Source organism: Rhipicephalus sanguineus, chromosome 9 (genome assembly GCF_013339695.2).
Source record: "Rhipicephalus sanguineus isolate Rsan-2018 chromosome 9, BIME_Rsan_1.4, whole genome shotgun sequence".
Classification (NCBI taxonomy): domain Eukaryota; kingdom Metazoa; phylum Arthropoda; class Arachnida; order Ixodida; family Ixodidae; genus Rhipicephalus; species Rhipicephalus sanguineus.
The window spans coordinates 94,207,204-94,222,081 of record NC_051184.2 but is presented as its reverse complement, the minus strand read 5'-3'; the positions used below and the strand labels follow the sequence as shown (position 1 = coordinate 94,222,081).

Genomic DNA, 14,878 nt, shown 5'->3' with positions numbered 1-14,878 from the left:
GTCGTAGTGCGTTTTGTTCACTAGCATGAACTCTATAAGCTGCATTGAAACTCAGTCTGTGTGAACTTGCACAGTAACTATGAGCATGCACATTACCAAGTCAACCCATGCATGCAAATCAGTGAAACAGCTGGTTATATGCACAGATTAAAGGTATCTAAATCCATCTATCTGTCCTGCCAACGTGTTAATTTTAATTTCATAATTTCTTCACAACTTAGTACCGTATTTACTCGACTGTAACGCGACCACGATTGTAATGCGAGGGGTGACTTTCCACAAAAAAAAAAATAAAACTAAACAGAATTGTGTGCATCATTGCACTTTTTAGACAACTAGAATTGCGGTATTCAATTGTAACACAAGCGTCGACTTCAGGAAGCAAAAATATGGAAAAAAGTGTGCGTTACATTCGAGTTCATTAATGCAGTATTTGTATTGGTGTGGTTGACCAACTACTACGGGTGTAAGAAAATACATTTGCACCCTTACATGCTTGCCTTGTCACAAAACCGTATTTACCATCTTTCTTTCATGCCTTTTCTTAAACGCAATGCGCTCGATACTTCCAGATCATCAAATGGCATATGCATAATCAAGTTGACACAGCGTTCTCTTACAAGAAAGTAGTCAGTGCAAGAATGTTTTCAAAAAGGAAAACGCAGGCGGGGCAGACGATGATTGTTTTTTGCAAGATACACCGCAATGGGGTGAACATTTCTTAGATTGTTGCTCTAGTGAAAGTTCTGCAAAGATAGTAAAGGATGAGTGGGTGATGTCATGCTCCTTAATTCTTTTTCTTTTTTTTCTTTTGTGGCACAAGCACCGAGTGGCACTTATGATAATAAGCGCTTCTCTTCCAAGCATATCCAGTCAAGCACTTCCGTTGATAAAAGGTCTTCTAAGAAACAGAAACCGATGATTCTGGTTCAAGTGAATAGTTATATTGGATACATATGATATCAGAGCATAAGTTTACTTAAAGGGGTGCTGACACAAAAATTTTGGCTTCGCGTTTTCTTGCTGCAATGTGTTGCCGGGGGCACGTTGTAACACGTCACATTGTTTGCTGCAGCGCGCGAAAGATAATTACAGGCTCCTCACTACCGTCCAGTTTCAGTTTGAGAGAGTTCCGAAAAAGACAAGCTGCCGGGGTCAACTATCACCACCTAGCGTGTGCAACGCTCGACCACGTCAGCACACAGAACCGTGACGCACTCCGCGCGGTCCGCATCGTGTGCTTGCGTTCTCACGCTTGCCGCACGCGCTGCGCTATGTGGTCGCCGTCGTAGCCCTCGTTGTCGTCTTCGTTCTCATCGTCGTTCTCCACTTTCAACGCATCCGCTGCGGCAACAGACTCGCGAGCAGCCGCCGAATAGTAGTCTGCTGGCACACTGGCAAGCGTGGTAAAAGAGAAATGGCGACTATGACGTCATCATAACTTGTTGTACCGGCTGCAGCGTGGTGGCGTCAGGGAAGTAGGGGGTCACTTCGAGTCATTTTTGTTGTATTCAGCATGTGCGTTATCATCTGATAGCCCTAGGCATGCGCAGATGCACGCGCACGCGCCTTATCATGTCAGCTAACATCTGGGTATATTAACCATCACGGACTAAGAATAAACAGAGTTGTTTGAGGTACCGGGTCGGTGTAGTTACTTCGCGACCCTGCGGCTCTCCGACGTAGTTCGGCAGGGCATGGCGGCGGATACCACAGTTGGCGACGAGTGGTGAAGTGACCGAAAGCTGAAGCAATGAGCCTGCACCAACCGCCCGAGTTCCTGCAGACGCCTGGGAAGCCTACCCTTCCGTGGACGCAGTGGCACCGCCTTTTCAAGAATTATCTCCTGGCATCGGGGAGCGACGTCCACTCATCTGCTCGCCGTAAAGCTTTGCTGTTGCACTGCTTGGGGGTGGAAGGCCAGCGATTGTACTACGCATTACCGCATACTGCGGGAAAAGAAGAAAGCGGCCCGAGCGACGAGTACGATGCAGCGGTGGCTACGTTGGACGCCTACTTTACTGCTAAAACGAACATCGTCGTGGAACGGCACCGGTTCGGACAGCGCACCCAACTGCCTGGGGAAACCGCAGCAGCATTCGTCACGGCACTGCGCGAGTTGGCATTGTCCTGCAACTTCGGGGAGCAAACTGACGACTTCATTCGTGACCAGCTTGTAGCGAAAACGAGCAACCATGTTCTTCGGGAACGCCTACTTCTGGTAGGAACTTCGCTTACGCTTGAACGTGCGCTGACTATCTCGAACAACATTGAAGAAGCCACGAAATACTCACTTGAGCTACAGTCATCAGCCGCGAGCATCCAAAAGGCGGATAAACATCAGATGCCAGCCCGTACAGAAGCACGAATGCCGTCTTCGCAGCACAAAGCGTGTTTTCGTTGCGGGTCTTCTCGGCATCTCGCAGATTCCAAAACATGCAAGGCGCGGGATAAAACATGCAGTAAATGCGGCAAACGGGGACATTTCCAGCGTGTATGTCGGAGCGGCATGCCAGACGAGCGGGCACTAGCTGTCCGAGAGGTCGATACCTGCAATATATCCGAAGACCTCAACGTGTTGCTTCTCGCCCGGCAGAAAAAAGCAGCAATACATGTGGACACCCTCGTGCAGGACGTGCCTGTACGTCTCCTCGTAGACACAGGCTCTGCTGTCTCGATTCTGTCGGCCGTCACCAGGGGCGTAGCCAGAAATTTTTTTCGGGGGGGGGTTCAACCATACTTTATGTATGTTCGTGCGTGCGTTTGTATGTGTGCCTGCCTATATACGCAAGCAAAACTGAAAAATTTCGGGGGGGGGGGGTTGAACCCCCCCAACCCCCCCTTGGCTACGCCCCTGGCCGTCACGTATTCGAGGTTGAAATGCCCTCCGGTGCAGCCGACCTCAGCGGCACTGTACGATTTTTCTCGCCGCAGAATAAGCACTGAGGGGTGTCTTACGGCGCCAGTCTTCTTCCAAGGTCGGCACGCCGAGATACTTTTCTACGTCGTCAAAGGCGGTACGGACATCCTCGGCATCGACGCTATCGAAGCCCTGCGGCTGCACATCAATGGTATGTCACTTCAATGCACTAACATTACGCAAGCGCCACAAGGCCTTGATCCTGAGTTTTTCTCCGAATTTTCAACCTTGTTCGATGGAAAGTTAGGGCTAGCAGCAAATTTAATTCACAAGGTCAAGATAAGACAAGGGGTCACGCCTGTCGCTGCTAAGTTACGCCGTTTGCCATTTTCAGTGCGAGACGCGGTGCGTGAAGAGCTGCAGCGCCTTGAGCAGAATGATGTGATAGAAAAGGTGGATGCCTCAGAATGGGTATCACCAATCGTAGTAGTGGCAAAGAAAAATGGCAAGATAAGAATTTGTGTCTACCTACGCGAACCGAACAAAGCGGTTGTCATTGACAAATTTCCGTTGCCTCACACGGAAGAACTGCTGCACAAACTTCACGGTGCAAAGTATTTTTCCAAGATTGATTTAGCAGCCGCATACCACCAAGTCCTGCTGAGTCCTGAAAGTAGAGAATTGACTACCTTCATAACGGATAGTGGATTGTACCGATTCAAATGCGTCTGCTTTGGCCTTGCATCGGCACCGTCTGCTTTTCAGAAAATGATGGTCACTATCCTGCAGAAGTGCAAAAATACTTTGTGCTACATAGATGACGTGATTGTGTTTGGTAGCACGCCTGAGGAGCATTTCAAGAACCTGAAGCAAGTGTTGCACCTGATTGCAAAGTCGGGATTGAAGCTGAATGACAAATGCATTTTCAATGTTCAAGAAATAGAATTCCTTGGGCACATGATAAGTCACCAGGGTATACGGCCGCTACAAAGCAACATTGACGCCATCAAGGCTGCACCAGCACCAACGGATATCAGTACCCTGCGCTCATTCTTAGGAATGGTTGGCTATTACGCAAAGTTCGTACTTGACTATGCAGTGCTTGTTGAGCCTCTTCGTGAGCTCTTACGTAAGAATTCCACGTTCACTTGGAATCCTGCCAGACAAGCTTGTTTCGAGCAGCTGAAAAGTACCTTGTCCACAAGATGTTTACAGCTTTTTGACCCTGTGGGTGACATTATCGTTACCACAGACGCCTCATCCATCGGGCTAGGAGCAGTGTTGCAACAGACAAGAAATGATGAGCTAGTAACGATTTCATTTGCTTCTCGCAGGCTTACTCCACAGGAACAGAAGTACTCCGTTGGGGAACTGGAAGCCCTTGCATGCTTGTGGGCATGCGAACACTGGAGAGTCTACCTTTGGGGCCGTCCATTCACTCTGCGCACCGACCACCAGGCTCTGACTACACTCCTAAGTACAAAGGGAGTAGGTCGCCGTCCGTTCCGAATAGCAAGGTGGCACGCAAGACTACTGGCATACAACTTCACAATTGAATTCCAAAAGGGTGACAAGAATACGGTTGCTGACGCTCTTTCAAGGATGCCTCTCCCAGTTCAAGTGGAGGAGGAAGAGACTGGGGAGACCGTTTGTGTGGTCTCACCATGCGTTACCCATGGGGAGTTTGTCGCTGAAACAATGCAAGACGAGCTGCTGCAACAGGTCATGAAGTGGGTGACTTCGACATGGCCTGCAGTGAAGACGTTGCCTGCCGATGCAGTTCCATTCTACAGGGTGCGGACTGAGCTCTCAGTCGTTGGAGACCTCCTACTTCGTGGAGACAAGTTCGTCGCACCTTCATCTCTCGTAGGACGGCTACTTAACGCAGCCCACGAGTCTCACCCAGGAATAACAAGGACAAAACAGCGACTACGTGAACAATACTGGTGGCCTGCTATGTGCAAACAAGTAGAACAGTTGATTGCATCTTGTGGTGTATGCCAATCAGTTGACAAGTCTGCAAAACCAGTGACACCACCATTGCAGCCAGTTGCATTCCCGTCGGCACCATGGCAGAAGCTAGGAATTGATATTGTGGGTCCTTTTGCGAACGTGTCTGCAGATTGTCGTTTCGCGATTACGGCCATTGATTACTTCAGCAAGTGGCCAGAGGTTTGCTTCGCTGCGAGGGTGACTGCTACAACAGTTATTTCCTTCCTACGAAGTATTTTTAGCAGGGAAGGATACCCAGACGAGATTGTGAGTGACCATGGTCCTCAGTTTACAGCCTGCGAGTTCGACAGTTTTCTCAAGGAACGCAGCATCACCCATACGTATTCGGCAGTCTACCACCCGCAAGCGAACGGCCAAGTGGAAAGATTTAACCGGGTGCTCAAAGAGTATGTTTAGGTCTGCACGCGTGAACGTCGGTCTCTCAAGGAAGCCATCACCGAATATCTAGGAGTTTACCGTTTCACGCCGCATGCCACTACAGAAGTGAAGCCTTCCGTTCTCCTGCACGGCCGCCATCCCAGAACTAAACTGGATCTAGTAGGAGCGCCAGGTAAACAGTTTTTTCAAGACCCCCATGCAGCAATGGAGGCCGTCCGCAGCAGGGTAAAGCAAAAGCAACAAGCAAGTAAGACCTACACCGACCGTCGACGAGCTGCAAAGCAGTCTCCGTTAACAACAGGTCAACCGATACGAATCAGGCTGCCAGATCATGTGCCTAAGGGTGCTGTGAGTTACTCAAGCCCATTCACAATCATTGACCAATGTGGCCAAGACACTTACAAACTAAGTGATGGTCGCACCTGGAATCGGAATCGGCTATTACCCTGCCCTCGGCCTGCTACTCCTGTAGAATCTTCCTGTTGTGACTCGCCAAACGATTCCGATGATGCACCCAGCCGTCAAACCTTGGAGCCTCAGTTTCAAGGGACCTTCCAGAACTGAGGCGGTCGACGAGGCTAAGAAGACCGCCGTCGTGGTTAAAAGACTATGAACGACATTGAGTGCTATGTAGTGTCTACTTATTGTTACTCTTTCTAAGTGATTGTTCAAGTTTTTGAGGGGAGGGAGAATGTTGTATTCAGCATGTGCGTTATCATCTGATAGCCCTAGGCATGCGCAGATGCACGCGCACGCGCCTTATCATGTCAGCTAACATCTGGGTATATTAACCATCACGGACTAAGAATAAACAGAGTTGTTTGAGGTACTGGGTCGGTGTAGTTACTTCGCGACCCTGCGGCTCTCCGACGTAGTTCGGCAGGGCATGGCGGCGGATACCACAATTTTCGAGGGTGTCAATGCCACAAGGTGCGGCGTATTGCGCTGGATCGCGCAGGGGAACTTCAAAATTCACATAAAATGCCTTGCAAGCTATATTCGCTGTTGATATTTTGCAGATGATATACGCACGTTCGCGGGAATCGATCCCGCAGGCTGTCTCGGCCGCGAAATTTTGTGTCGGTACCCCTTTAAAATAAGGGCCAGTTAACTGTGGATAATTCATGATTAATTGAGCTCATTGAGAGATTGTGAACTGCTGGGATCGTTGCGGCACCTGGCAGAGCATATCTCAACTACTGTAATTACACGATTGTAAGTAGACTCTAGTCTAGGTCGAACCCCCTAAAATTGCACGGCAAAAAAAAAAAAAAAAACATTCTGTTGTGCAAAGGTGGCTTCGCGGCAGTATTTCGAAGCTCTACAGGAAAGCTAGCTTCGCGGCAATACCCGGGAATCGTTTTTTAGAAAATTATCCGCAAAACGTTGCTGAGGGTGCGGGTTATGCACAAGAAAATACGATATATGTTTCAGGTAGAGCCGGAACGGAAACGCAATGTCGTAATCATGCCACGGCGTGCTTGATTTCTCGTTTGTTTCGGTCTTGGTTGTAAGTCGACCTTTCAACCGAAACTAGTTTCGGTTTCGATTGTAAGTCGACCCCCCAACTTCGGATTTCAAATTAAGATAAAATGGGTCGACCTACAATTGTGTAAATACGGTACACACTTCCTTCTACATGCCCTCTTGAGATCTGCTTCAACAGCGCGGGAAACAAAGTTAACGCAAGGAATACACCTGAGCACACGAATGCTGACGTGCTAAGTCGAGGATTAGGGTCTCCTCTAGAAATTTTCCTTCCTCTCCTACACTCACCCTTATGATGTGATTACTGCCATGGTTATGATGCTACCTAGTGTCTTCTCACATTGAACTATCTCCCGAGGAGTTTGTAGTTGACATGCATTTTACAGAGTGGCCAGAGCTTACTGGTGGGCTCAATCGATGTAGACACAAGTCAGGGCTCGATTTCAGGAATTTATAACCCTCGTGTATTATTGCAGAATAGAGCAAATGTACAAAAAAAATTACAGCATGTCGAGTCGACACAGAACGATCCCGTTCTTTCACACAAAATAAATATGCACAGGTCAAGAGTCGTGGAACGCATCAGTGGCATACAGTCAAAATGGCAACATTGATAACAAAGGCAGTTAGGTATTAATTATAGTATAAGTGTGTATGTAAAGTGAGGTCCACTGTTAAAGAGAACACTGTCTACCCTATCAAAACATTCCATGTGCATTCCACTAATTTCATATGTTATCCGCAAAATTATGAAAATTTACTGGAATTTGTACAGAATCCTTATATCCCCTTCAGGCACAAATTATGATGCACTGTCTGCAAATGCTTCAAGTTCGCATAGCATAATTCCAAAGCACTCAATATCGCATTCCATGAAAGAAAATGAAGAAATGTATTGTTCCGCGAGAGTTCCAGTAATTAATGTTAATTAGTGTGTATTTAAATATATAATTATTCTGCAATCAGTCAGCTTTAATTCTTGCATAAAAAGGATCAAATATGAGGCTCAAAATGCATGGCCAGTTTGTTTTGTGGTTGCATTCGTTTCGAGCAAAGAAAAATAATACTCTTGACGTTCGTCCTGGAATGCGGCAGGTCGACCGATCGTCAAACATGGTAGTGTCTCCATCAAAGCGATCCTCTGCAGCAATGAAGTTAAAATAACCGCTAGTTGTCCACTCAGGAAGCCTGCACAAATGTGCACACTGCGTTTCAAGCCATTTAAAGAAACATGCGGTGCAGTCTCCGAGGTTGATGTGTACAGTTGGACACACCGCCGCTGAAGGGGATATATTCTATAAAGTTACACAGGAATTGTATGAGCTTATAGGAATGGCATGCGGAATGTTTCAACAGGGTTCTGCACAGTTCTCGCGTTGCTTGCGCACTCCACTTACGTGGGCCAGCACATTATCTCATTGCACTACACCGGTGCGTAGAAAGGTTCTAGTGCCACCACTCCCAAGCCATCTCATGGCACGCTTGCCAAAGAAAAATATATTCTCATAGTCTTTACACTGATGTGTTCCCTTTAACAATGAACTACACTGTACGTTCCTATAAAATAAAACTTAAAGCTTTGTACAATGAAGCCCCTCTTTAGTATTTGTCGAGCACTGTAATTAAAAATGAATGCACAACAAATAAAGGCTGTGCCATAATCATTGTAATATCTTACACACTGCAAATTATTTAGCTTAATCACCTCTAAAGAGGGATATGTATTAAAAAATGCCCATTTTTCGACTCTTCCTTTTGAGTTTTCAAGCTTTTGCATTCAGTGTATTATGTATGTGATTTAGTACATGTATTGTGTTGCCGATTGATGCTACAAGGCCTTGAGGTGTGGTTCGTAAATGTGTGAAGTGTACCTCTCCAGTCTTAACACCAAGCAGTAAAAGCTAACCAGTCACAGGCGCAAGGTAACATTTCATGGCAATACAATGAAGCCTTATAAAGAAGCCACATTCAATGCTAAAATTAAAATACCTTCTGTATGTAAAATATTCATAATAAGCAGGTGTTTATTACGTGCCGATATTGGCAAGAAAATTTTTGTTTAAATTTGCAGTGCCAGTAGCGTTCATTAAGCTGCCAAGGCTATCTCCCTTGTTTAGACGCACAACTGTATGGCGAATGAATGTATGTGTACAGCATTTTAACGCACTCCCTGTCTTGCTTGTAGATTGACATACAGTTAAGGATCAAGCCCATAAATAGCTCATCTATGTACACAGTCATTGATTCAGTAAACATACATATCTACACAACTAACATACAAGGACTGCACGATAACATTCACAGACAAACTCGACATTGTTTGCAGTTATAGTGTTGCTTCAGCACCTCTTCAGTAACTGTTGGCTTCAAAGGCGGTGTGCAGGTTTTGTATTAACAAGTGTGATCAAAATTGCACATTAGATTACACGCGCACGACCGTTGTATCATGCCCATGTCGGGACTTTGGTAAGACGCACAGCTAATGTCTGCGGTGATGCCTTTGTAAGGGAAGTTCGCCCTGGCAAGCTGCCAGATTGGCTAGTGGTAGCATGTGCCATTGGTACCAGCATACCAAGCTGTTCTTTGGTATCAAAACTTGCGTTTGTAGCTGCCTTGCAAGCCATAACATTGATTGGCTTGTTCGTTTATAAACGGTTTAACTTTTTTGAACACGCATTCGAAGTTTCACACATGCATTTTCTTCACGTTTGGCGTCCACCATGATATATGGCTGCCGTGACGGGGATTCGAACCCACGACTTTGATATTGGCTGCACGGCACCACGGAAACTGAGCTACCATAACAGGCTGTAAGCAATGACATGCCAGAAACGTGAAATCCCGTTAAAACACCGGTATTTCTTTTTCTTTTGCTTATAGAAACAGGAGAATCACACCTCACTACACTCAGAAACAAAGGGCCCTTTTTTTCAGCTAGTTAAAGAATGCATCAATGTGCTTGAGATTTAGGACTCTGAAAAATTGCATGAGGTCGCGGGTTACACATTCACATGGTCAACATGACTACGCTGTCGAAGGCACTTTCGAACACATCACATTCTGCAAGTCACTGCTTGCAATGGTGCTGTAGAACAGTGACATTTGGAACAAACAGGAGAAAAAAAAAGGACCGCCAGGAAGCAAGTCCAGCTCGCTTAGGGTTCATAAACACATTCTAAGCTCTAGGAAGTCCACTTTTTTTTTTTTGCTTTTTCTCTTGTCTTGGGGAAACACAATAGCACAAAGCGTCTTTTTTGATGCGGAGCAGGAAAAAACACTCTTTGATCGAGGCCAATGTTCATCACAGCTCTCAGCATTGCATGTGCGAATGCCACACACTGACGGGCTGTTTCGCTGCAGGCTTGTCTGGATTCGCGAGTTCGGGAAACTACAAATGTCGCATGCACTGCAAAGTTGCGTCTGCGCGCAGCAGTCCACAGCGTAGTTGCGACGTCTTGTGTACTTTGATTCTCAGGCGACCCGCAAGCACCACATTGGCGAGAACTGTCCATTTTCTTGCCACCGTTGCATCAACCGAGGCCGGGATGAGCTCCGCGAAGACGGTTGCATTTGCCGCACACTTTCCCTGTTGCCTCGGCGAGGAACTCTTGCACAGCCTTTCACCCGCAGGCCATACGCAGATGAAATCACAAATGTCACTCCACAGATTAGGTTCGACAATGCCTTTAGGTTTCCAGTAAGTTGGCCTATGCTGCCATTTCACTCCGCAGTGAAGCAGTTGCTTGAAGAGTCGCCGTGGCGGGGCGGTATCACAGGTTGGAACTAGCAGACTGTACGCCATCTCTTGGAGTTTGTGCAGTGGAGTACACCGGGCTGACTGTGCAAACGTTGGACCAGAAAGTTGGGATTCACCGGGCTCCGGCCGAGAGGGCCAGGAATGCGAGGATCGCCGTCCAGGACACGGCCATCGCCACGCGGCTTCCTCCAGAAATCCCCACGCTGCTGCCCGGGATCTCGTTCAACCGCGGACGGCCTGAGGAGAACAAGAACACGAAAAACAAATGAAATTTTTGGATTTTACGTGCTAAAACTACAATGCGATTACGAAGCATGCCATAGTTGGGGGACTCCCGTTTAGTAATTTTGACGAGTGTTCTTGAATTATGCCTCTAGAAATGGAGCAGCTGATGTTGGTAATCAAATCTGCATCCTCAAGATTAGCAGTGCAACACCTTACCCCCTAGGCTACCACATCGGGTAATGCAAGCAAAAAAGTGAGACAATGAAGCAGTTGCTTAAATAATTCAAGCTTAAATTATATGAAAACATCACTTCGAATGAGCATCATTATGTTCAAGCCTCTGACATTTGTGCGATTTACAAATGATTCAATATGAACAAGATATTGACAGCATGAAAAATAAACAAAGAACGATGTGAGGGGACACACACAAGCGCTTGCCTGTGTCCCCTCGCTTCGTCCTTCGTTTATTTTTCGCGCTGTTGATATCTTGTGCAATGGAGTACTAACTAGCCCAAGCCTTCACGTTAATAAGATTGAGTATGACTTGTTCATGGAATATTTAACATGCGAAATGTAATACAGGATTGCAAGTGGTACGAGAGCCTCTGGATTAAATTTTGACAGCCTGATGATTTTTAATGTGCACCATAAGCTTGGTGTTTAAACATCCTGTGTTCCTCTCTCATAAAATTCTGGCTGCCACGAACAACATGCAATTTAAGGCTTGGGGCAGTAACAGGCAGTAACAAACAGAAAATGTATAGCGGCTAATGTTTGGGATTTCATGATAGAAGCAGCACAGCAAAGCTGGCAGAGAAGTATGCAGGACAGGTGTTGAGCTAACAACTGACAGATTAATTGTAATCAGGAAAAAATAAGTACTAATGGTCCTTATTGCAATAAATCTGTTGCAATAAATCACTTGTGTCGCCGTCCCCACTGGAAACTGTGCTGCCTTTACAATGAATTCAATCAACTCACCTAACTTTACTCACTATACAAGTATGAAATTTGAATATAGCAATACAAACAATACGGTAAACAAAATGAGTAAGTCATAAAGTTAAAAGTCTGTGGTGTGAAAGGGAGAAAACGGTCTCATTACAATAAGTCGAAATTGTATGTGATGAATTATAGACTACAACAATGCAAATGAGGAGAGAGAGAGTTAGATAAAGGAAAGACGGACAGGTTAACCAGAGATCTCCAATTTACAGCACTGCAGTAAATGAATCGTCCCGCTGCTGTTACAGTGCAGCAGGTAAATATTTATAACAAATATTGCATATTAACAACGTCACTTTCCCGTCAGATACGACTTTGCCAACTAGGCTCGACCATATTAAGAAGGCTTGTTGCATCTCTGCAATTCTAATTTGTGGTGTTGATTAACTTAATGCCATTGGTGCATATGGTATCGGTGCAATTGGTGAATATGGTATCGTACCAGTGACGGCCTTCCAGGTCTTTGTGCTGGGGTGCTGGGTCTCGGCCCGGTACCAGTACGGGTCGTGGGTGTTGGGGTGCAGTGGAGGTACCAGCGGGCGACCCCCGATCTTCCGCGGGGGTATCGAGGGCGTGCGGACGGGAGGAGGGCGAGGAGGGAGCACAGTGTTGCACGAGGCTGCAAGTGGTTGAAAAAACAGAAGTTGCATTAAGTCAAGTGACTACAGTTGACTTAGCATAGACACTTCCAAGCAAACTGCCCTGAAACTAGTGGTCCCTTTGTGGGCTTCAGTCTTAAAATGAAACGCACGCAGATTGTCTGCATCAGTGATGTGAGGAGTTTGAGGTTGGGATGGCGAGGTAAGATGCAATGCCGCCCGATTCAGTGAACAACATTCCTGCACAAAAGTCAAAACACAATTTCTAATTTATTTCTTCTAAAGATAAATACTGACACATAATTTTGAAGCTGTGGGTCATGTAACACGTGCATCGTGCTCATAACGGGACAACGCTTTGCAAAAGTAAAAGCGTGGAAACGTGCATGGCAGAATTTGCATTTGGCCCTAAGGTTAATCGTCAAGTCCGACTACTCCTTCCCACGCCATGTCCTTGTGTTGGTGTTCGTGTTTTTGCACAACTGTGCCAGTTGTTTATTTTATGTGCACAGTGTTGCAACAAGCATGTAGCTGAGTCACATTGTGGATGTATTGCTGGTGTATCCACATTTTTCCTCATGCACTTTGTTTAATTGTACTGATCCATCATCCTTTGATACCCAGCCTCACTTTAGAAGGGAATTAAATTTCACAAGCGTGTACAGTCAGACCACACGAAAACAAATACCGATATGATGAATTATCGGTTATAACGAAGTAAACTGAGAGTAGCCTTTTTATTAGTACATTGCCAAGGTTTATAACAAATTTTCGGATATAGTGAAGCCATTTCCGTGGCAGATGTGACTTAGTTGTAACAAGGTCTGGCTGTATAGTTATAGTGACAGTGCTCATTTAGTAGCTTTCACTGTGCAATGTTTATACTCTGGGATGTATACTGAAGTCTGTAAGCCTTTCCCGGGTCACATGTTCTGCTCACCTTGCTTGGCTATCTTCATCCCGTAAAGAAGAGGATCTTCACCCCTCATGCAGCTCTCGCCAGCCTCCTTGATGTAGGCCTCGTCTCCACTTCGTATGATCTTCCCAGACTGTCAAAAAAGGAAAAAAACATGGCTTTCATTAAAGCTACAGAAGCGTATCATACAGAATCACATGGTTGGTGCCACTTGTAATAAAGAACGATGACATGCAAAAGTTGTTTACCCGATGAGGAAGCTGCAGTTAGAACAGGCTTCGTATTATATACACTAGCAGATTATGCAATGTTTGGGATGACATATGGCAATGAGCATGCCTCAGTGTGGCACACTACTGCTCTTGAAAAATAATAAATGAAAAAAAGATTGCAGTGGGCAGGCTTTGTTACTAGTTAAACCTTTAGGAAAGCTAATCAGTTAAACATCGCCATCGTAGTGATTACACTCTTGCACGCTTGGTGTTATGGCAAACTTCGTGCAATGTTGGCGCAGTGGTAATGTTTCATACTAGTAATGCAATGTAGATGAAGCAAGAAATGGCTAGTAGAAATTCATTTAAATTCACAGGTAAAAAGAGCCTGCACTAAGGTCAAAAATAACTGTGTGGAAAAGTTATACAACTTTCAACTGTGCTATTTGAGGCACATGGTCAATGTAGTCTGACCAGGAAGACATTTGGTATCAGTATCATTATATATAGTCTGTTGACATCAAAAAAAACAAAAAATTACACCATCTCCCGCTAAAGGGGCTATGAAGCGATGCGAAGCCGGAGCACTTGCACGATCGCGTTCCGTTGGCGCTCGTTGGGCATGCTACCGACCTCGCGTCGTGGAACGCGAAGAGGAACACTACGCGCGTCGTGTCTTCCCTCTAGCCTGGCCGTTAATCCTCACAGGGCGCGCGGGAAACGCGGTCGACAGGCGCGCGAGAGAGAGGCAGCGTAGGAGAGGAGAGAGAGGGGAGGGGACGCGCATGCGCTGGCCCTCATCGCGGCGCTGCGCAGGAGAGAATTTCGGCATGTCAAGCCCGCATTTCAGAGGAGCCAACCGAGGCAAGCGCTGGAGACTGAACGCGCGCAGCGCTCTACCACTTGAAGGAGAGGAGACTAGAGGAGGAGAGTAGCGCATGCGCTACGAGAGCAGAAGCGAGAACGCAGGAGAAGCGCAAGCAGGTGCTGGTAGAGAAGTGGAGAGAGTAACGCGAAGCTGTTGGAGAGAGAGAAGGAGGAGAGTTGCGCATGCGTAGTGTGAGTGCAGACTACTACGCCGCGTGACATACCGCCGAGCAAGAGATACTTCGCATCTAAAAGAAAACAGCCATAGTTGCGGCTTCAAGGTAGCAATGCGCACTCACAAAGCACTGGTATCCTGGAATGTCCCTACGCTGCGTGTAGGTGTAGGTGACACCATCTTCCTCCCAGCTGCCGAGGCAACGGTACTCGCGTTCTGCAATCAGCAAGAGAAGAAAAATAAAATCAGCTTTGTGCGTCCAGCGCGCAACATAAGTTTGCGGAGGTTTATGTTTAAGGAAAATTCATCGAACATACTTCGCTAAATCAGATACACCAGCAATGGCAAAAAAGTACAGGCATAGGCGTGCGCACACGAGG

General features: G+C 46.4%; 2 protein-coding genes across 2 annotated transcripts in view; one reads left to right on the top strand and one right to left on the bottom strand.

Annotated features, from left to right (window-relative positions):
- The first annotated feature begins 1,510 nt into the window (after positions 1 to 1,510).
- Positions 1,511 to 4,730, top strand: LOC125759954 (uncharacterized). The gene is made up of 3 exons (XM_049419494.1): positions 1,511 to 2,354; positions 2,967 to 3,071; positions 4,654 to 4,730. Exons 1-3 carry the CDS (start codon positions 1,754 to 1,756, stop codon positions 4,728 to 4,730), a joined length of 783 nt encoding a protein of 260 aa, XP_049275451.1. The 5' UTR covers positions 1,511 to 1,753.
- A 5,317-nt stretch (positions 4,731 to 10,047) lies between these two features.
- The window catches only part of LOC119406028 (uncharacterized), a 111,627-nt gene continuing 106,796 nt past the window's right edge, over positions 10,048 to 14,878 (bottom strand). Inside the window, exons 12-15 of the mRNA XM_037672873.2 lie at positions 14,623 to 14,714; positions 13,269 to 13,377; positions 12,172 to 12,348; positions 10,048 to 10,733 (exon numbers count right to left, since the gene is read on the bottom strand). Coding sequence (XP_037528801.1) covers positions 10,609 to 10,733; positions 12,172 to 12,348; positions 13,269 to 13,377; positions 14,623 to 14,714 — 503 coding nt within the window. The 3' untranslated portion in view covers positions 10,048 to 10,608. The remainder of the gene's footprint in view (positions 10,734 to 12,171; positions 12,349 to 13,268; positions 13,378 to 14,622; positions 14,715 to 14,878) is intronic.

Coding starts and splice junctions, on each gene's coding strand:
- LOC125759954 (XM_049419494.1), top strand. CDS start 1,754: ATGAGCCTGCACCAACCGCCCGAGTTCCTGCAGACGCCTGGGAAGCCT. Junction 2,355..2,966: donor TAAACATCAGATGCCAGCCC/GTACAGAAGCAC, acceptor TTACGGCGCCAG/TCTTCTTCCAAGGTCGGCAC. Junction 3,072..4,653: donor CCTGCGGCTGCACATCAATG/GTATGTCACTTC, acceptor TCCATTCTACAG/GGTGCGGACTGAGCTCTCAG.